Source organism: Trichosurus vulpecula, chromosome 8 (assembly GCF_011100635.1).
Source record: "Trichosurus vulpecula isolate mTriVul1 chromosome 8, mTriVul1.pri, whole genome shotgun sequence".
NCBI lineage: Eukaryota > Metazoa > Chordata > Mammalia > Diprotodontia > Phalangeridae > Trichosurus > Trichosurus vulpecula.
This window is the reverse complement of record NC_050580.1, coordinates 53,647,254-53,669,233: the sequence shown is the minus strand read 5'-3', so window position 1 is coordinate 53,669,233 and position 21,980 is coordinate 53,647,254. Positions and strand designations below refer to the sequence as shown.

The 21,980-nt window shown below is 43.8% G+C and overlaps 1 protein-coding gene across 2 annotated transcripts in view; it reads right to left on the bottom strand.

Moving 5' to 3' along the window:
* Nucleotides 1-21,980, bottom strand: part of CDH23 (cadherin related 23) — a 552,108-nt gene that overhangs the window by 319,117 nt on the left and 211,011 nt on the right. For both annotated transcript variants that reach the window (XM_036735220.1, XM_036735219.1), the window contains exons 6-7: nt 14,051-14,245; nt 8,349-8,477 (exon numbers count right to left, since the gene is read on the bottom strand). In XM_036735220.1, the coding sequence (XP_036591115.1) occupies nt 8,349-8,477; nt 14,051-14,245 (324 nt within the window). The remainder of the gene's footprint in view (nt 1-8,348; nt 8,478-14,050; nt 14,246-21,980) is intronic.

Here is a 21,980-nt window from a genome sequence, read left to right as displayed (position 1 = left end):
ATCCTCAAAGGGACCCACTAGAATTTATTAAATAAAGAGGAGTCATACCTGAGCATTAGGAAAATCACTTTGGCAGTTGGAATGGGGAAATGCCTGTGATAGAAACCAGTTAGAAGGCTATTATAATAGTCTAGATGAGAAGTGTTGAGGACCTGTACTAGGTGGTGGCTGTGTGAGTTGACAAAAGGGGACGTCTACAAGATCTGACATGGGGGGGGGTTGGTAAAAATAAGGAGTCAAAGATGACACCAAGATTGTAAGCTTGAAGGATTGGGAGGGTGGTAGCACTCTTGACAGTCATAGGAAAGTTGGGAAGCGGGGAGAGCTTTCAGGGAAAGATGAGTTCTGTTTTGGCCATGTTGAGTTTGAGATGCCCATTATCAAATGAGAGGCGGATAGGTGGCACAGTGGATAGAGACTGGATTTGGAGTGAGAAAGAATTGAATCTGAATCCTGCCTCAGAAACTTACCAGTTGTATGACCCTGGGTGAGTCACTTAATTTTTCCTGGCCTCAGTTTCCTCATCTGTCAAATGGATCTAACAGCACCTAACAGGGTTATGAAAAATGCACTTTGGGGAACCCCCATGGTTGGTGAACATGACTTGGATAAAGATCCAGCAAAGGAAACTGAGAAAAAGTGGTTAGAAAGACAGGAGAGGGGCAGCTAGGTGGCACAGTGAGTAGAGCACCTCCTGGAGTTAGGAGTACCTGAGTTCAAATCCAGCCTCAGACACTTGACACATTTACTGGCTGTGTGACCTTGGGCAAGTCACTTAACCCCAATTGCCTTGCCTACCCCCTTTGCAAAAAAAACCCAGACAAACAACAAAAGAAAGATAGGAGAATCAGGAGAGACACACAGAGAGTAATGTCATCCAAGAAGCATGAATGAGAGTGTCGAAAGCTGCTGGAAGAGGTTAAGAAGGAAGAGGAGTGAAGAAAGGCCATTAAAATGGGCAAGTGAGAGATCATTGTTAACTTTAGGAAAAGCAGTTTCAACTGAATAATGAGAAGTCAGGAAGCCAGATTATGGAGGGCTTGAAGTGAGTGAGATGAGAGGAGTGGAGGCACCCGTGGAATTCTCAAGAAGTTTGACCAAGAAAAGGAGGAGAGATACAGTATGATAGATAGCATGGATGGTTAGATCAAATGAGTGACTTTTAAGGGAAGAGGAGCCATGAACACGCTTTGTAGGCAGCAGTGAAGATGCCAGTAGATAAGGAGAGAGTGAAGATAAAAGAGAGTGGGGATGATAGAGGGGACAGTTTGTTAGTGAAGATGGGAGGGGATGGGATCTAAGGTACCCTAACTCAGTGTTAGTCTTTTTCTCTTGTTGTTTTGTGTATGTATGTATGGAGGGCATGATAAATGGCATAGAGGGTTAATGGTGATATATTTGGGGGCCCTCTGACTACCGTTCCAGCCATTATTCTTTTCTTTTTTTTTCCTTTTCCTTTCCTCACCTTTTCCTTCCTTCTTTCCTTCCTTCCTTCCTTCCTTCCTTCCTTCCTTCCTTCCTTCCTTCCTTCCTTCCTTCCTTCCTTCCCTCCTTCCTTCCCTGATCCATTTTTCTAACCTGGGTCAGTTCTTTCCTCCCTAGGCAGCCTGGTGGCCCTCAACTACCCTAGGCTCACCATAGTGGTGAGTACATATACCCAATCAGCCTTAGCCCTACTGCAGCTCAGAACTCCCAAGCTCAAACAATCCACCAGCTTCAGCCACCCCAGCTGCAAGGACTACCACATAGGCATGAGTCACCATACTCAGTTTCCATCCATATCACATATTAACTCCTCTTCAAGTGCTTTATGTTCCAGGTGCAATGGACTGCTAGCAATTTCCCACACTCAAAGTGCTGGCCCTTAAATCTACATTTTCTCAGGTTATGTATCCCTCATTCCTCAAATGTCCATTTAGGGTTATCACTCATCATTGCCACCTTTCACCACCTTCCTTTTGGGTTTAGTTCAGGTGCATCTTTCTTCATGAAGCCTTCCCTGATCCTTCCCTTGACCAGAGCTCTCTTCTTTAAAATCCCTTGTATCATGTCTATGTCTGTTGTATCCTCCTCCCCACAGACCAGAAGCTCTCAGAAGGCAGGTGCTGTTTAGTTTTGTCATTCTCTGGTCCCCTTTTACATATTGTCAGTACTTAAATAGCTGGTGAACAGAATGGAATGCTTAAGATTCCTCTCTATCAAATATGGGCATCCTTAAGAACAGAAGCAGGATTTGGGAGAGAAAGCAGGGAAGTTCTCTTTTCTAGGACCGATTTCCTCTTCTTCCACACTTCATCTATACTCATCTTCTATACATATAACTATGAGAATATTCTTCCTATCTACTCCCTTCCTTTCCCCGCTTCTATTACGGGATTAAGGACTTGAAAGGTGAGCCTACAGTCCCATGACGGGGTGGGAGGAGTCCCTTAAGAGGGAGGAGGGAGAGGGATGGGGCAAGAGAGCCAGCGGGGGCTCCTGAGAGCTGCCACAGCAGATTCTGAGGCAGAAAATCCTATTTCGCAGTCCTTCATTCCAGTCAATTCCAGTCAAAGGGCTGATAGAATCAGCTGGCAGGAATTTGCTGCCGTCTATCCGCTCTTTTCGCCTTCTATCGCCCCTGCGCTGACGGGCAGCCTGACACGCTGCAGCTCGGGTGAGGAAATTAAAATTTGATGCAATAATCCCAAATAAGAAGGATTTTATTAGGTAATATATACACTTTAGATTAGGCATTCTCACCTGATACATAGATAGAGAAACACAAACGTGCTGGGAGCCACAGATAAAAAGGGGGCATGAGAGACCGTGGTGGAAGGGTCTGGGAAGCCTTCTCGCTAACGGGCTGGGATGGAAATGCCAGGTGTCCTACTCCCTCATGGAGAGGACAAAGGGTGGGTAATGAACTTTTTGGTACTTCTCTGGCTTGGGGATGGGACCGTGTCTAATTCAGGGCTCTGTACTTTAAAAGGCTTATGGAAGAATGAAGGAGAGCAATGGAACCGTTTAAATAAAATGAGATCATCTATTCCAAGTGCTATATGTTCATTAATATTCTGATGACGATGATGATGACGACGAGTAAATCAGGCTTTAAGGAAATTGCCAGAGAAATTAGCAATCTCGAAGGGACTATTTTCTCTGTATGACCAGGGACTATTTCTCACATTCTTTACACAGCACTTAGCGCAGTGCCTGGGCACATAGTAGGCACTTAATAAATGCTAGTTGATTGACTTATGTGAAAAAACCTGGGGATGGGAAAGAGATGTGGAATTGAAATACCTTTTTGCAAAAGGAGCCAGGGAGAGGAAACATTGGTGTTCTGGAAGTAAATATCTTCCTAAGGGACACTAAAACTGTCTTTCCAGCTGCCCAGGGAACCAGCAATGGCTGTCTAGGGAGTATCTAAAATGCCTGAAATTTAGCACTGCATCAGCCAGACTTAGCAAAAGGAATTCCTTGACTTGTTCACCATTTAACCAAAGAGCTATGTAGGAGCCGTGACCAGGGGCCAGAACAGAGCTATAGATGGTATAACATTGAGGACTTAGGGCTGATCCCTCAGGTTCAGTTACAATATAATACAATAAACATTTATGAAGCACCTACTATGCATTGGCAATTGTGCTAAGCACTGGGGATACAAATATGGAAAACAAAGACAAACCTTGCTTCCTGCTTCCTCTTCCTCCCCTCCCTCTTCTTTCCCCCCTCCCCTTTCTTCTATTCCTTCCTTCTCCGCCTCATCCACTTCCTCTTCCTACTCCTCCTTCTCTTCCTTGCCCTCCTTTTCTTCCTCAACTCCTATCTTCAGCTTCTTTCCAGACATGGGGAACTATGGGTATGCAACAGTGATGTCAGATGATGTCAGACTTAAAAAAATACTGTTTAGTTTTGCTGAACTTTCCCTCCCTCTACCTTCCTTTTTAAATTCTTTTTTACAAAAGATAGTCTTTGGAAGAAGTTGGAATAGGTGCATTGCAAGGTTTAGCTTATATAAAAACCAAAGAAATAATAAAATTTATTTTACAAAACTGATTTATATGAAAACCTTAAGAAATCAGTGTGGTTTGAAGGACAGAGGGCTGACTCTGAGTCAGGAGACAGAATTGGAGAGTCAGAAGAGATTTTTGTGGCCATGTAGTCCAACACATCCACAAAAAGAATCCCTGCCATAAACACCTAGAGAATGGCCAGCCACTCAACCTCTGCTTGAAGATCTGTAGGCTGGGGAGTCGCCATTTCCCAGGGCAGCCTGGCCACTCTGGAAAGCTCCAATTGTCAATTAGCTTCTTTCTTGACACTAAGCCTACATTTGTATTTTGGTGACTTCCACCCCTTGCTGCTGAGCTCTGCCCTAAGTGGCACAGTGGATAGAGTGCTGGGCCTGGCGTCAGGAAAGACGTGAGTCCAAATCTGGCCTCAGACACCTACTAGCTATGTGAGCCTGGGCAAATCATGTCACTTTTGTCTGCCACAGTTTACTCAACTATAAAATGGGGATAATAATTGTACCCACCTTCCAGAGTTATTGTGGGGATCAAATAAGATAATAATTGTAAAGTCCTTAGCACAATGCCTGGCATGTATTAGATGCTTAATAAATCTTCCTTTTTCTTCCCTCTTCCCCCCTCCTTCCTTTCTTTCCTTCCTTCCTTCCTTCCCTCCTTTCCTTCCTTCCTTCCTTTCTTCCTTCCTTCTTTCCTTCCTTCCTTCCTTCCTTCCTTCCTTCCTTCCTTCCTTCCTTCCTTCCTTCCTTCCTTCCTTCCTTCCTTCCTTCTTTCCTTCCCTCCTGGTCAAAGAGAACAAATATAATCCCTCCTCCATACAGGAGTCCTTCAGAGACTTGAAAATCACAATCGTGTCTCCCTTGAGTCCTGTCCTCTCCAGCCAACCATCTGCAGTTCCTTTAACCAGTTCTCATGTGACATGACCAAAATGCTTCACCTCCTCTGGACATTCTGCACTTGATCACTTTCCTTCCTAAATTGTAACTGAACTGAACCCGATGGTCCAAGTCCTGCTCCTGACTCACACTGGTTGTGGCATTGGACAAATCACCCAGGCTCTCAGTGGCCCAGGCAATTCTCATAGAACATAACTTTCTGGATCAGTGGATTGAGTTTCCATTCTGGGAATTCTTCTACCAATGAAATCACTATATTGCTCCCCTCCCTTCATACTTAATATGTGTCCAACATCCTAAAATGCATCAAGGAAGATAAAAAAGAACAGCAAAATTATGGACCATCCAATCTGTGTAAGGAGTGAAACTAACTTGCTGAAAGAATAATGAACAACACAAAGCAGGAATTAAAGGTTCCATTGGCTAGAGTGCTAGAGGAAGTCAATGGGGGAAGAGATGGTGAGAGGAGGGTAAGGGGAAGGAGGATAGAATGGTCAAGGAGATTTCATGGAGAAAGTAGCAATGAAATTGTGCCTTGACTCATCAAATCTCAGTAAGCAGGAATTCTGGATGTGGGAAGGACAGAAAGAGGCATTCCAAGTGGGTTAGAATGGCATAAGTGAGGGAGAAGAGATAGGGGAAATTTGTCAGGATGGTGGGAAGTTTAATGTAACTAGAAAGGATGGTGAGTGTTGGAAAGCAATGGGAAATAAGGTTGAAAACATAGAATAAGGCTCTGAATGGTATTGCCCACCTTGGTGGGGACATCAGAATGGGAATGACATTAAGAACTCCATCTTGATGAGATCAGAATATTTACAGTACCCCTTCAAACACATATACCTTAAAGCAACTTGTTTGGTTAATTCCTCCATCCTAACCCAGCACTATTCAGGGTAACTGAGGCACATAGGAACAAAGTTTCAGTTGCCACAAGGGAGAATAGACCAGTTTTTCTAAAGTAGAAGACAATGTGGTCTAGTTGAAAAAGAATTGGATTTGGCATCAAAAGACCTAGGTTTGAGACCCTGATTCCAAGATCTACTCTCTGGGTGACTTTCAGTCAGTCACTTAACTAGGTTGAGTCTCAGTTTCCACATCTATAAAATGAGGATAACTGATATTTGAACTATCTGCTTCAGATGAAATGAGATAATGTATATAAAGTACTTTACAGCCCTAGATTAGTACAATGCCATCTGTGAGTTAGCACAGAGCTGGAAAGTACCAGGGGCCCAGAGGGCTTAAGTGATTTTCCCAAGGTTACAAAGAACTGGGATTCAGATCTTGGGCAAGTGCTGTGGGTAGACAATGAGCTGATTTCAGTAGAGTTGACTGGGTTTGATTACATATGGAAAACTACCCAGCTTTCAATGAGCCCAAGTTACTGCAGCAAAATCTCTTCTTAAAATCTGCATTCTCTTGGCAAAGCCACATGGCTGTGAATCATTCAGGTGCCACAGGGTATATGGAACTGACTACTTCCCTGGCCATCCCCATATTCTCTCCAAACTCAAGTATGCCAATGGGATATCAAGGTCTGAGCAATAGTATGACCTCAGAAGAATCAAAATGGCAGGTGACCCAAAGGGCAGTGATAAGACATGGGGGGCATAGGTCACCTGCAGCTCATCAATTGCCACTTGTGCTCAAGAGGGGGCCATAAAAGATTCTATTGAGAACATGTGTGACCAAGAAAAGAGGTAGTAGCCCTTTCAAGTGCTAAGAGTGAGAGATAAGAGCCTGGATAGCTCAAGTGCTTCTTGGGTACGATGAAATACTAAAAGAAGAAAAGAAAGGCTTCCAAAGGGTTGGATGGGTCCTCTAGGATAGTGTTACATAGAGATATGGATCAGAATTTCACTGGATGAGATGGCATGGAGAAGATAGTGCAAAGAATCCATGCCAGTGACATCACTGATCTATCCTAGTAACAGTAATATTAATATTAAAAGCTAGCATTGATACAGTGCTCTAAGGTTTGCATATGTTATCTTCCCTGATGTTCACAACAACCCTCTGAGGTTTACATTTTACAGGTGAAGAAACTAAGGCTGAGAGAACTTATCTAAGGTCTCACAGAAAAGTAAACATCTAAGGCAGGATTTGAACTAACTAGATCTTTGATGTGCAAGATGAGCTTTCTAACCTCCTAACCATGTGGAAATGATCATAAATGGATTTTCGCTGGATGGACCATTAATATGACTTCCTTCTCCTCACTACTGCTACAGCTCCTCTTTAGTTCCTTTTTGTTAATGCTATCATTTCAACCTTCTCTCAATTAGTTCACCTTCTGTCTGACAAACAAATGCTATGGTCCTGAATCCGCCTTCCTTTTCAAAAGGCATGAAGATTCCACCATGATTTCTGGAAGTCAAGGGACATCCCTGCTTTAGGTCACATTTTCTTATCACCTTTTTGATGAGCCTGAGGTTGTAGGGGAGAGATTAAACAAGGCCATATCTAAAGGATTATTATAAGGTTTCAATCTCAAAGGCAACACAAGAATTAACTTTATAGGAGAAAGCTGATGCTCAGGAGGGTGAGGTGGTCTTCCTTGCATATCACAAGAAGCTGAGATGGGACTTGACCACAAGGCAAATCACTTGATTTCTTGGGGTCTTAGGTTCCACATTTGTTAAAAAGAGGTGGTTGCATATGTCTGAAAATATTTATAGCAGTTCTTTTTGTGGTGCCAAAGAATTGCAAACTCATGGAATACCCTTTGATTGGAGAATGGCCAAACAAGTTACATTAAAAGAATGTGATGGAATATTGTTGTGCTTAGAAACAATAAAGAGTATTGGTTTCAGACAAATCTGAGAAGACTTGTGTGAACTGACCCAGAAAGAGGTGAGTAGAACCAAGAGAACAATTTCTACAATAAAAACATTGTAAAGACAAAACTACTTGGGAAGTCTTGGAAAAACTCTGATCCACATTAAAGACCCATCATAACTCCAGAGGGTTCATTCCAGAGGGAATGGATGAGGCAATGGACTCAGAATGCAGTCTGAGATTGTTCTGTGTTTGGACATGGTCAACGCAGGAGTCCATTTTGCTCTATTACACATGTTTGTAACATGAGTTTTGTTTCTCTTGATTTCTTAATGGGGACAAGGGAGAAAAGATGGATATTTGTTTGAAAATAAAATAAAATTTAATTTAAAAGGAGTTGAACTCTGCAGCCTCTGAGGTCCTTTCCAATCCTAAATCTCTGATTCTAAGATCAACTGACTTCCAATCAAACTCTTTCCTCTGTGCCTCACTACCTCCCAAGCCCTCACCCCAAGGAGGCACCCCAGTTGGGGGAGGGAAGTACAACCAGTGGCTCAGGTTGGGAAGCCCTAGCTCCCTGGATTTTCTCCCTTAAGGCCAGATTGTCAATGGGGGTGTCATTGGAAGCAAATAAAGGGAGGCTGGTTGAGGCACTTACCGGAGGAGAATGTTCATAGATATTTGTGCTGTATGGCAGATTAATGAAAATGGGGTCCATATCCTGTACATCTGTGATGATGATGGCCAAGTTGGCCAGAGTGGACAGAGGTTTGGTCTTGTCTTGGTCCTTAACAAATCAGAGAAAAAGAAACAAATTTTAAAAATTTAAAACTTCAGATGACATTCGTAAATCCATAGAGTACACACACATATACACAGAGCAACATATATCTACACATATGCTGGGGACAATATTCAAATACAATCTTCCCTCCCAGAATGTTGCTGACCCACCCTAAGCATTTTACTAATTCCCTAAGTGGCCTCCTCTGAAAACTGGCCTCTCTGTTCACATGGGATTGAGATCTAAGAGCACCCTCGAAAACTTAATTCAGCTCAATTCAACAAGCATTTATTAAACCACTACTAAATGAAAATAGTCTATGCTCTCAAAGAGCTTGCACTCTTCAGCATGGACACAGAGATATAATACAAAACATACACAAACAGTTTTAGGGCAGGGGAATCATTTCCTTTTTTAAGGACTTGGGTCTCCATCTTGCCTGAGCTAGGAGTGGAAGGTTTACTTGGATCCCACTCCCTAACTTGGGCTGCTTCCCCCCTCCTGAGGCAATGTGGTGGTCTCCTACTCTGGTGGACTCACTATAATCAACTTAGTATAGGCACCTGATTGTCAAAGGCCACTGAGCTTGGAACTCCTGAGCTCAGGAGATCCACTAGCCTTGGCCTTCCCTGTAGCTGAGATTACAGACCTGCTCCATGACCTCTGGTGGGCAGGAGGAATATTAATAATTGGGAAGAGGGAGAAAGGCCTCATGTAAGGGCTGGTACTAGATATGAACTTGGAAGGGAACTATCAATTCCAAGAGGAAAAGGTGAAGAGTGAGAACATTTCTAAACAGAGTGAAAGTAACAAAACAAAAGGGTGGGAGATGTAACGTTACGTACAAGGAATGAAAATACTCTCATTTGGCCAGGAAGTTGAGGACGTGAAAGGGAATTATGGAAAATAAGTCTGAGAAGATCATTTGTAGCCAGACTGTGAAAGGGTTTAAATACCAAACAGAAGAGTTTACATTTTATCTTGGAAGCAATAACACTGAAACTTGTTGAGAAGGAGAGCGATGTGGCCAGACTTATGCTTTAGGAATATCAACTTGACCACTGTATGAATAATGGATTGGAGAAGAGAAAGTCTGGAAGCAGAGAGACCCATTAGGAAGCTATTGCTATGGTCAGGGGTGAGCACTAGAGTGATGTGACTGTGAAGAGAGGGAAGGGGGTAGATGTGAAATAAGCTATGGAGACTTGACAACTGATTCCATAAGGGGAGTGGGGAAGAGTGGGGAGCTGAGACTGCCTTCAAGGTCCAGAACCTGAGTAACTGGAAGGATGGTGGAGTCCTTGGCAAAAACAGGGGAGTTAGGAAGAGAGGTAGGTTTCAATCAACCTATCAATCAATTGATAAACATTTATTAAGTACCTACTGTGTGCCAGGAACTATGCTAAGTGCTAAAGATACAAAAAGAGGCAAAAGATATTCCTTGCTCTCAAGGAGCTTATAGTCTAACATTTCAGGGTGTGAGATTCTGACTCTCACGAAGGAAAATCCATGATCTGCTGGGGCTGGTTTGGATAGTTCCAAACCAGCTTATATTGAACCTAAATCTTCCTCTGTTGGGAAAAAAGGGACCCTGACCCCACAGCTCTAGCTGGGTGATCTTGGACAAGTCATATCTCTTCTTTGGGGATCAGTATCCTCATAAGTCAAATGAAGGGTTGGACTAAATGACCTTTAAATCTCTCTTCAATTCTCCCATCCTGACTGTGATTCTAGAAACCTACAGAAATAATGAACAGCTGGAGGGTCCTGGCACTGTTAGTTAATGTGCAGTCAGTAGTGGGAGGGTCTGTAAAATTTCAAAGATTCTCCATTGTGAAGAAACCTGTACAGGTCATGTGGTCCAATCCCCTGCCTCCAGGCAGGTGATATCTAAAGCCTTCTAGAGAGATGGCAATCTGGCTGGTTTTCAAGTTTGCCAAGGAAGGATGTTAGCAGTCCATTTTAGGTATTTTCCAAGGCTCTGCAGCATGATGTAGGAAAAACTGTTGGCACTGGAATCAAAGTGTCCAGGTTCATGCCTTGGCTCTGTCATATACTACTTTGGTGTCATGGACAAATGTCTCTCATTCTCAGGCCTTAGGGTCTTCATGATGAGCGGAAGTAGGACTAGCTGACTCCCTTATGGCCCCTCCCTGGTGGGAGATTGTTTCTCTAGGGGTGGAAAGGACCACAAGAGCCATCTAGCCCACCCCACCCCCTTCATTTTATAGATGAGGAAAATGGATAGTCCAGGGACTTGCCAAAGTTACCGAGGTAGTATGTGCCAGAGATGAGATTGGAACCCAGGTCCCTTGCCTTGAGAAAATTGAGTTCTTTTGTCAGATCCTACTTAGTTTTTTTCTTGGACAGCTTTAATAACACTGACAACTTTAAAATGAGATCTCAAAAGGCAATTCCTCCCACTCCTTTGCAAACTACAACTACAACTGCAAATATTGCCAAGTTTTTTTTTAATTTTTAGTTATTTTTCTTCTTTTAAAAAAATTCTTTGTTGTGTGGGATGGCTGTTTGGGAGGGGAGAGATACAGGGAGGAAACATGTGAGATATAAAAACAAAAGACATTAATAAACACTTTACCCAGAGGTGGAAGGTGGAAAGTCATGTATAAGGAACAACAAATAGTCTCCTGAGCTGTCCTCTAGGACTTTGTTGGTGTTGAGTTGTTTCAGTTGTGTCTGACTCTTCATGACCTCATTTGGGGTTTTCTTGGCAGAGATAGTGGAGTGGTTTGCCATTTCCTTCTCCAGCTCATTTTACAAATGAGGAAACTGAGGCAAACAGGATTAAGTGACTTGCCCAAGGTCACACAGCTAGTGTCTGAGGTTGCATTTGAACTCAGGTCTTCCTGACTCTAGGCCTGGCACTCTATCTGCTGTACCACTTAGCTGCCCCTCTAGGACTACAAGGTATCTATATGCATGCCTATGCATATGCTTATGTATATATATTTTTACACGTGTGTATGCATTTGTATATATACAATTATGTATATATTTCTATTTCTCTATAAACAAGTATGTGTGTATGTATATATATAATTATATATATTTCTCAAGCTTGTCCTTTTTAGTTTTAGGGGTTATACTATAGCTCTCTGGTGATAAAGAAGCTCTGCTTCCTATAGAACGTGGCGGGAGGCCATATCCTTAACTGGGGCTGGCAAAGATGGTGCCCACAGAGCAGGGATGATGCTGGGGTGGGGACCAGACCCCAGAACTTGGCTGAAGAATTGTCTGAAGGGGGATGCTTAAGTGTGAAGACCATTACATGAGGTGGAGAAAGAGCCCCACTCATACAAACTGCCAGATTAGTAACCAATCATGGTTAGTGGTTACAGCCAAGGCTCCATCAGGCCATCAGGGCTTGGCTTCAGGGATACAGGGTGGAAGGAGCTAGGAAACAAGCATTGCCTCTTGCCCAGAAATGGATTTTTAACCTGGCAAAAATTACCAGCCAATGGGGCTTCCACTTCGATGTGTATCTGTTCTTTCCCTGGATAGAATGCCAATTCCTTCAGGATATAGGTGGTTTATTTTTGCAATTCCAGTGCCTGGGAAGCCTGGTACATGGCAGATGCTGAACAAATGCATGTTGATCGAATGGTTGACTCCAGACAGGTATCCTTCCTAGTACCAGCCAGGACTCCAGCCACTTTGCTTCTCTTGGATGCCATGCCTTCCAGCATACCCAGGACTTTGGTGGTTGATGAAGGATGAGATGTTCCAAGGGAGTGGTTCCCTAAGAGGGCCAGCTGGGACATAGAGGGGAGCAGGTACTTCTGCCAGCAGAGACACTCGAGGCATGCAACTTGTTCCCAGATGGACGCTTGGGCTGTCTCACTCTAGGGCCTTCCTGGTGCCTCCTTACTACTCAACAGGATGCTAGGCATTACAACGAGCTTCCATGGAGAGATGCCCAGTGGCACAGGGCACAATCCCATCCCTAAAATGATTCAATAACACAACCCACTTACCCAGGGAGAGGGATGTGAAAGACATTACTATGGCAAAGAACAGCCATCATTGGGAGTTCCTGCCCCCCACACACACCCTTTTCCTCTTGCAGCTTCAAGGACACAAGGCCTGATTGCCAGGAGATTAGCGGTAATTTAGCTGCATTCGCCACGTATTCACCATCACAGCTTGGGCACGGGCCTCTTGATAACCTGTGGTCACGCAGGCTCCCCCCTGCCCACTCGATGCTCTGCTATTGCCCTGAATTACCTTACCACGAGATGAAAATTAGCCAGCAAGGGGTACAGGCTGTGTGTGTGCGCACATATATCCACATAGCTACGTGGACTGTCTATGTGGGAGAGGGTGTCGTGTGGGTCTGTGGGTGTGTGTGGAAGCCTGGGCATGGACAAGAAAAAGCCTATTAAGGGTTTGCAAATGCTCAGAATTTATAGTAACAGTGGAAAGCAGACTTCAAATTAGTTACCCATTTTTACTTTGTAGGGGAGGGGAAGGAAGATGTTAATTTATCTTACTTCCTGTTGCTCTCCTAGGTTTGTTTGCTTTTTAAATCCTCATGGGCTTCAAAGAATCTTAGATGGACAATTGGAAGACACTTTGCTGGCTCTCCAGCTCAATCCCATTGTTTTATATATGAAAACACTGAGGCAAGTGACTTGCCCAAGGTCATATGGGTATCAGAGTCAAGATTTGAACCCAGATCTTCTTATTACACAGCAAGTAGAATAAGTGGTCCACTGGACCACTCTGTATCTTTTTATACCCATATAATTATTTTCCAGTCATTAATTTTCCAATCCTATGAAAGCTAGGGCAAGTAGCATGATTTTTGTGTTTCTTGGTACTGGGCTAGTAGAATCCCATTTGTCTAGACTTTGATCCCATCTCAGGTTCCTATCTCCCTCTTCTCTCTTCTCACCTGGCCCCCAGCAAGCTTGGCTCAGGTGCTTGGTATGGATGTGCAGCACCTTCTCCCACCTCTAGACTCCCTACCGCTTCTCTCTATGTCCAGGCTGCCAGTAAGAGTGCACCAGGTGGCCGTTTTTGCAAGAGGAACAAATGGGTCCTGGAGGGCTAATAGGGACTCGCTTGGCTCATTCTGCTGTGGGTCTGAGCCTTTGAAAACAGAGGACACCTACACCCTGAGGCCACTTCTGCTGTACATCTTCAGCTTGGCAGGTGGGCTAGGAAGCAACTCAGTCCCTTAGGGTGTGGCTCCCCTATCCCAAGTCTCTCCTTTCAGGGCTGGGGCCGAGCCTTAAAAATGGGCAAGCTGATTAGGAAGAGCTTTTCTGTCACCAAAGTACTCCCGTGGTGCCTAAGTATAGCACATGTATTTTAAATGTAGTCAGGAGGCATCTTACATCCAAAACCTTCATGAGAATAAAAGTGGTCGTTCTGCAGTGTGAACACACCTCCCAGACTCAGATGGAACCGGATCCATGTGTCCACCAAGAATAGAACTTTTTGTTACTCTAACTCCATGGAAGGCCAGTAAGGATGGGACAGGTAGGAAAACCACCATAAAAGGAAAAGCCATGTCCTCTGGTGATGCAAAGCTCTGTCCCTCCATAACTCACCGTAGCATTGACCACAAGCTGGTAGGCCTGAGTAACCTCATAATCCAGTTCACGAATCACAGTGACGATGCCCCGGGCACTGTCGATGGCAAAAAATTCAGAGGGCGGCTGGAAGGAGTAAAGGACGCTGCCTCCTGCTCCCAGGTCAGGGTCCGTGGCATTCACAATGAAGATGGGTGTCCCCACTGGTGTGTTCTGGGGAAGAGAGTAAAGCAAATAAAGGGTGAGATGGAGTGAACAGAACAGCTGCATCTATCAGTGACTATTCCCCCAAAGCCCATTAGCTTCATCCCTTCAACCAACCAAACCAAAGGCTTTATCATTTTTATTCTGAGTGGGTTCAAAGGACTTTAAAATGCCATATCTGTTTCTTTATGATGGCCTCCTGGTAGCTATAACAGTCCCCGATACAGCGATCGTCATGCTTCCCCTGGAGTTCCGGACTCATTCTCAAGCCTCTATTTCTTGGCACTCCTCATCAATCAGGGTTGGACTGCTTCTGGGAACGGAATGGGGGAACTGGACACCTGTAATTTCCTAAGGGGCAGGAGGTCAGAAGCAACAGTATCCTCTCCATTTCCTCATCCCCCTTTCCACTTTGCCCCATGTCCTCGGGGCACTTTGTCTGATGGCTAGGCATTAGAGATAGTTTCCTGGCTGCCATTAGAATGGTCCTTGAACTTGCTACATTCATTCCTTTAACTGTGGCAAGAATTTGGTCTTGCTTTTTATGAGAAAATAAGGATAGAATTACTCCCCTACCTACCCAAATGATGCCAGTTTAGATGGTCCCTGTGCCCCCCAGGTAGAGGCTTGGGTCATAGAATGACAGTATCATAAATGTAGAGATGGTAAGTGTCTGGCCCAAGGTCACACAGGGAGAGTAGGCATATGAGGCAGAATTTGAACTCAGGTCCACAGTCTGCAAAACCAAGGTTTCATAGAAATGCTATATGTTCCTCACTTCCAGACAGGGATGAGGATCAGGACAGGGATGTTCACACAACAAACTGTTAACCACCTTCCTATAAGCCACAGATTCTTAACTTGAATGCACCCACAAGGGGTCAGTGAATAGATTTGAGGGAGTCCATGATGTTGGATGGAGAAAAAATAGTATCTTTATTTTCATTAACCACGTGAAATTTAGCATTTTTTCTATGAGTGTAGGCAACAAAGTGTAATTCTGAAAAAGAGGTCTGGAAGCTTCACCAGACCTCCACAGGGGTTTAGGACACAAAAAAAGCAAAGAACCCCTGCTTGTCACCCTCTTTGGTGTTTGGTCAAAGACGTGGCCATTGGTGTCCGTTGTCTGTACTTGAGTACTCAGTCCACTCAGGCACCCGGGCCAGGATCCCCAAGGCTGGGCAATTTCTGTCAGGAGGGCCAGGTGTTAGGGGACAATTTTTGTATTTGGCTTCTGCCTTCAGAGCTGAGTAAAGCCAGGAAAATTCTAGAGAAATGCCTGTTCAGGCAGGCTTGATGGTGTGGGAGGATCACTAATTTCATTAGGAACCTATTATTACTTCATGTCATTGTTCTTAGGACCCGGGCCCCCAGGTTAGGCACAGGCAGAAGGACATTGGGTGAGGAGGAGAGATGTGCCAATAGGGGAGATAACAATAAAGGTTTTTATCTCCATACTTTTTCCCCTCAAGGATAAAAAGTCAGATTGGCAAGAGCAATGCTGTGAGATTAAACACAGAGGTTGGTTTCAGAGAGGCTCTTGGCAACCCAAGGATTTGGCAGTTCAGAGAAGAACAAGAGAGTGAAGAGTGACTAGGTGGTTAAAATTCAAGCCAGGGACCGCGTATCTTGACCACAGTCATTAGGGAATGATATATTTTGGATTGGAGACCATTTGGAAAATGCTTTCTGGTATTTATCTCCCCCTCCAAGTCTCTTTTGATGGATGCAGGCCAGAGGTGTGGACAGGCTGAGGGCATGAACAGGGGTGTGAACAGCCTAAGGGTAGGAACTGGGGTGTGAACAGGCCAGAGGTGTGGACAGACTGAGGGCATGAACAAGGGTGTGAACATGCCAGAGGCGTGGATGGGCTGAGGGTATGAACAGGGGTGTGAACAGGCCAGAGGTGTGGACAGACTGAGGGCATGAACAGGGGTGTGAACAGCCTAAGGGTAGGAACTGGGGTGTGAACAGGCCAGAGGTGTGGACAGACTGAAGGTATGAACAGGGGTGTGAATAGGCTAAGAGCAGGAACAGGGGTGTAAACAGGTGAGAAGTGTGGACAGATCTTCCACAAAGTAGGATGGGCCCATTCCCAGTATGCCAGGCCAAAGCTGCTTCCATCTCCCTCAAGGATTCACCAGTGGTACATGGTCTGGACCCAGAACCTCTATTCCTTCCCAGCCATCTTTATTCTTCTAGGTTCTGGTGCCCCAGCCTCTACTTCTGACCCAGCAGTTTATGTTCCCCATCCTAGAACTCTAGGTTTCTGGGTGATGAGCATTCCCCATAGGTAGCCTGGACCCAGCTCCACTATGAAGTGTCCTATAAAAGGTAGAGATAGGAACTGAACCTGTGGTTTTATGGGTATGAGGAATCCCTCCCTCTACCAATGAAGAATGACACCTTCCCTTCATCTTAAAGTCTTAGCTGCCTACAACAATGAAGGGTAAAATGACTAGCTCAGGGTCACACAGCCTGTTTGTGCTGTAGGTGGGACTTGAATCTAGGTTTTCCTGACCTTGTGAAGGGTTCTCTATCCACCATGCCTTTCCAGAAGAACTAGCTAACAGGGCATCAATAATAGGAATATTTCTATAGTTCTCATGGGCTTACAGATTATATAAATTACACATTTGATCCCACTCTCTGGGTGTCAGGGTAGCTTATTTATCACACCTATTTCATCATGAGAAAAATAGGCTCCAGAGAGGTTAAGTGATTTGCTCATGGTCACACAGCTAGAAAGTAGTATAGACAGCATTTGAACCCAGGTCTTCTGACTCCAAATTTAATGAACTTTCTCCAATGCCACAGCTGACTTTCCAGGAACACCTTGCAAACACAGACATCTCACATTTGCACATTTCCGAAACAATGCTAACCAATCCACCCTAACCCTGGCAATAAGCTTAATAAAGCAAGGATAGAGCCACCGTTAACTATCACTAGTGTAAGTGAGCGATTTGAGGGACATGGAGATGTTAGAGAAGAAACGGTAGAGACGGGAGTCCAAAGTTACACAAACAGCCTTGCAAGGGACATCGTGCAGGACATTTCATGTCTCTGGGCCTTACTTTACTTCTCTGTAAAATAGTAAAAATACTACTGCACTATCATAGGCTTTTGGAAAGAAGAACTTTTATTAAGTGTCTACTGAATGGAGGAGCTCACACTGTAATGGAAGTAGCAGTATATACATATATATAATATATGCACACACATGTGTATGTCTGCATACACGTGTATATGCACACATGCACACACAAATACATGTGTATATATGCACACACATGTATGCGGATGTTTATAATATACACTGTATATGAACACACATGTACATATGAAAACCAAGCATTGAAAATACAGTGCAACCTCGGGATAGGAAACAATGGAGAAGAAGTAACAGCCAAAAAGGCTTCCTGCAGAAGTTGGTGCTTAAACTTAGGAATGAAGGAAGCTGTGGATCCAAAGAGATGGAGGGGAGGAGGGAGTGCATTCCAGACAGGAGATACATCCCATGCAAAGATTGAAGATGGACTATGTGATGGACAGCAAGAAGCCCAGTTGGCCTGCACCATTTAGTGTGTGGTGGGAAATAGAATGGCATGCAACAGAACTGGAAAGCATGAATTAGGCACTTACTATGTGCAAAACAGTACACTGAGCTCTGGGGATAAAGGTAGAAAAGCAATATAGTCCCTGCTCTCAAGAAGCTTACACTCTAATGGGAGGAAGTTTCAGTCGCAGGGCAAATGGAAAGGCTCTCTTGGAGGAGAGGTCTCTGGAAGCAACCCATGGTTCCTGATCCAACTGGACCCTTGAGAGTAATGTGGAATAAGGCAGGAGGGGTTGGGTGGGTGCAGGACAGGCACAACTATAAAGGCCATAAACTAAAATACAAGAAAGTATATAAGAAATATACAGAATAGAAAATCGAAAAACAAAGTATAAGAAATGCTAGAAACCAAAAAATACTATCAGCTTGAATAAATCAATCAACCAGCATTTATTGAAAGGCTTCTTTGTGCTAAGTACTAAGGGTAAAGGTACAAATACTGAAACAATCCCTCCCCACCTCATGAATGAGTGTGTGCATGTATATATATGTACATATGTATTTATGTATACACACATATGCATTAATATACACACACACATACCCTCTCATCCCTTGTACATATATAGCATAGCTACAAAATGAATAAATACAAATTATCTATCTATGGCTGTCTATATGTGTGTGCATGTGCATGCGCGCGCGCGCGTGTGTGTGTGTGTGTGTGTGTGTGTGTGTGTACACACACACACACACATGAGGAAGGTTTTATATTCAATTGTTGGGAGCTGATTGATGGCACCAGCCAGAGAGAAAATAGCTCAGCTTGGGCAAGAGAAGGCTTCTGGTGGCAATATCTATAGGTTAGCTGTTTTGGTTACATCATTCAACACCAGAATTGGGAAGCTGCCCATGACACACAGTGGAGGTACAACAGGGGAGAATTTTTTAAATTGCTATTTAACAAATGGACATATTTAAAATGCTAAGACACTGCTCCGATATGTATGTGTACACACACACATGTAAAACACATACATACACATGCATGTACAGATGTAGGTGTGTATGTATGTACACATACACACACATTTGGGCAGCATGGTAACATAGCGGATAGAATGGAGTCAGGAAGACCTGGGTTCAAGTCTGGGCCCTGATACGTGCTAGCTGTGTGATCTGGGGCAAGTCATTTAATCCCTGTCTGTTTCAGTTTCCTCACCTGTAAAATGGGGACAATAGGGGTATTGTGAGAATAAAATAATATTTCTAAAGTGCTTAGTACAGCACCTGGTATACAGTAGATGCTTAATAAATGCTCATTCCATTCCTTCTTCCCCATGTATGCACCCAAAGAGATGGGACTCATTGTTGGTGTTGGTGGTAGTAGCAGCAGCTGTGGCAGTATGGAAAGGGTGCACTAAAGATGGAGTTGGTATATAATCATGATATATCACATTAATGTGGATCTTGGAGGTTTGTGAAGCATTTACATCTATTAAACTGATTTTGTTCTCACAACAACCCTGGGAGGCAGGTGCTATTATTATTATTATCATTTCACAAATAAGGAAACTGAGACCGAGAGAGGTTAATTGACATGCCCAGGGTCATGCAGCTGGCAAGTGTCTGAGGTAGGCATAGAATCCAGGTCTTCCTGATTCCAAGTCTCAAACATTAGCCATTCTCCCACCCAGCTGCCTCTTGAGGAATATGTACTCCTTAAGAAAGAGTTGAAAATGGCCTTTGTGTATTACTATCCCCCTGAGGCTTTGCTATACTACATAGGGCTTGACTTAATCTTAAAAACAACCACCTCTGTGGCATGGGGAGCAGAAATCCTGGCATTTAAAATATATGCATTGATCAAAAAGTAAAATCTCAAGGTCTTCTTTGTTGTGTGTCCATTGTGTGCCATGGGCACCTCCCTAGTTCTGGCCTTCATTGATGTCATGAAAAGAGTTCCTCTACACATGCTACCATTTTTTCTTACCATTATCCTTCCCCTAAGCAAGCTGAGCTACTTGGTCTCTGGCCAGTGCTAGGAATCAGCCCCCCAGAATTCAATGCAAAACACTCCACCAGCACACAGTTCATGCCATACGAGCATAGCCCCGTAAGTCAAGATGGACATGTTTAGATTTCAGAGCAGTGTCAACCCCCTACGTTGCTGATAAATGGCATTCTCGATCACTTAGCATCCAGCTAAAAGTAGAATCTGTCTAGAATTCTTATAATATAGGAGACTGGATATGACAGTGAGAACACCAGGTCTCAGTGCAGTGCCTTGAGGATGGGAGGACATGTAACCTGCCATCCCTAGTGCCATATTGGCCTTTTCAGTTATCAGGGATATTCAGTCCAAGCTCCGGGAAAATGAGATCAAGGAAAGAAGGAAAAAATTCTAGCTAAGGGTCTGTTATTGACCTTTCTGGATTGCAGAAAAAAGTAGCATGGTTCAGTGGGAAAATCAATGGCTGCAGTCAGAGAAACTGAGTTCAAATCCTAACTCTGACATTTATTTCCTTTGTGCCTTACTTTCCCTTTGACCTCATTTTCCTCATCTGTAAAGTGAGAGTGTTGGATTAGGCAGCTTTTGAGGTTATTCCTGGCTCTAGACATATGACCCTGCTTATGTGACTTTGGACAAACAGCTTTTCTTCTCTAGTCTATAGATGGTGTAAGATTGGATTAGATCAGGGCTTTCTTAGCCTTTTTGGGGTCATGACCCTCTGGCAATCTGGTGGAACCTATGGACCCTTTCTTAGAATTTCTTGCATTTTTAATGCATAAAATAAAATACATAGAATTACAAAAGAAACTAATTTTATTGAGAAACAGTTATCAAGCTACATTTTAAAATAAGGTCACTGACTGCAGGTTAAGAACCCCTTTTCTCTGATGGCCTTAGGTGAAGTCTGAAGTTCCCTCAAGATCTAAATTCTGTGTTTAATAACTCTTCCCCTGTGATTTGGGAAAGGTTTCTAAGCTGGACCAGCAATGACTCACTCATGTGCTTAAAAGGAACCAGGATTACTGTGAGATGAGAAGGAAGAACTAACCTAATTGATCATTCCATTTTCTGCGGACCTACTATGCAGAAGGGTTGAGGACTGGCTCCTCTTAATTTGGAAGGCCATTGCACAGACCCATTAATTAATCTCCCAGGGAAGAACCCTGCTGGGAAATGACTACAGCAGTTCTAGTGAGTAGTAATGAGGGTCATGGCAGTGAGAAAAAGGAAGAGGGGACATGGGCAAAGACATCACTGAGGCAGAACTTAGAGATCTTTGATAATTGATTGGATTTAGTGGGTGATAGAGAGATGGATGAGAAAATGATGGTGCTTAGGTCTCAGACATGAAATAATCCCTGTGCCACTGAGAGAAATAATAGTCAGAAGGAATTCCAGCATGGTGTGGAGGAAAGATAATTAGATCTGGAGTTTCATGAGCTGAGTTTTGTTACCCTCTCTGAGTCTACCGGCTGTGTGACAAAGGACAGGTCACTCAAGTGCTCTGGTTCCCAGATTCCTCAGGTGTTAAAAGCAGCTGGGGATTGGAGTAGATGGCCCCTACATGGCACAGTGCTGGACTGGGGTCAGGAAGATCTGAATTAGAGGTAAACAAGCTTTTGATGAAGTGTGACCGCGAATGGGAGGAAAGAGTCAGGATGGTGGCTAGATGGAATAGGAAGGAGACAAGAAAAGAGATGCTTTGGAAGTAGGAGGATATCAACAAGCTTACAGACAGATGAGAAAAAAAATGAAGTATAGAAGGAAGGGTTGAAGATGTGTGATAGAAAGAGGATGACTGTGGAATCAGGGCAGCTAGGTGGTGCTGCAGTGGATAAAGTGCCTGAAATCAGGAAGACTCATCTTCCTAAGTTCAAATCTCAGACACTTACTACTTGTGTGACCCTAGGCAAGTCACTTTACTCAGATTGACTCAGTTTTCTCATCTGTAAAATGATCGGGAGAAGGAAATGGCAAATCACTCCAGTATCTTTGCCAAGAAAACCTCAACTTGGGTCACAAAGAGTTGGACACAATTGAGATAACTGGACAACAACTTCCCATCCTTCAAAGTCTAACTCAAATGTCATTTTTTTCCATAAAGCATTCACTTATAATCCCTGGAAGCAGGTGTGTGCTGGCAAATGTTTAACAACCAACTCTCCAGAAAG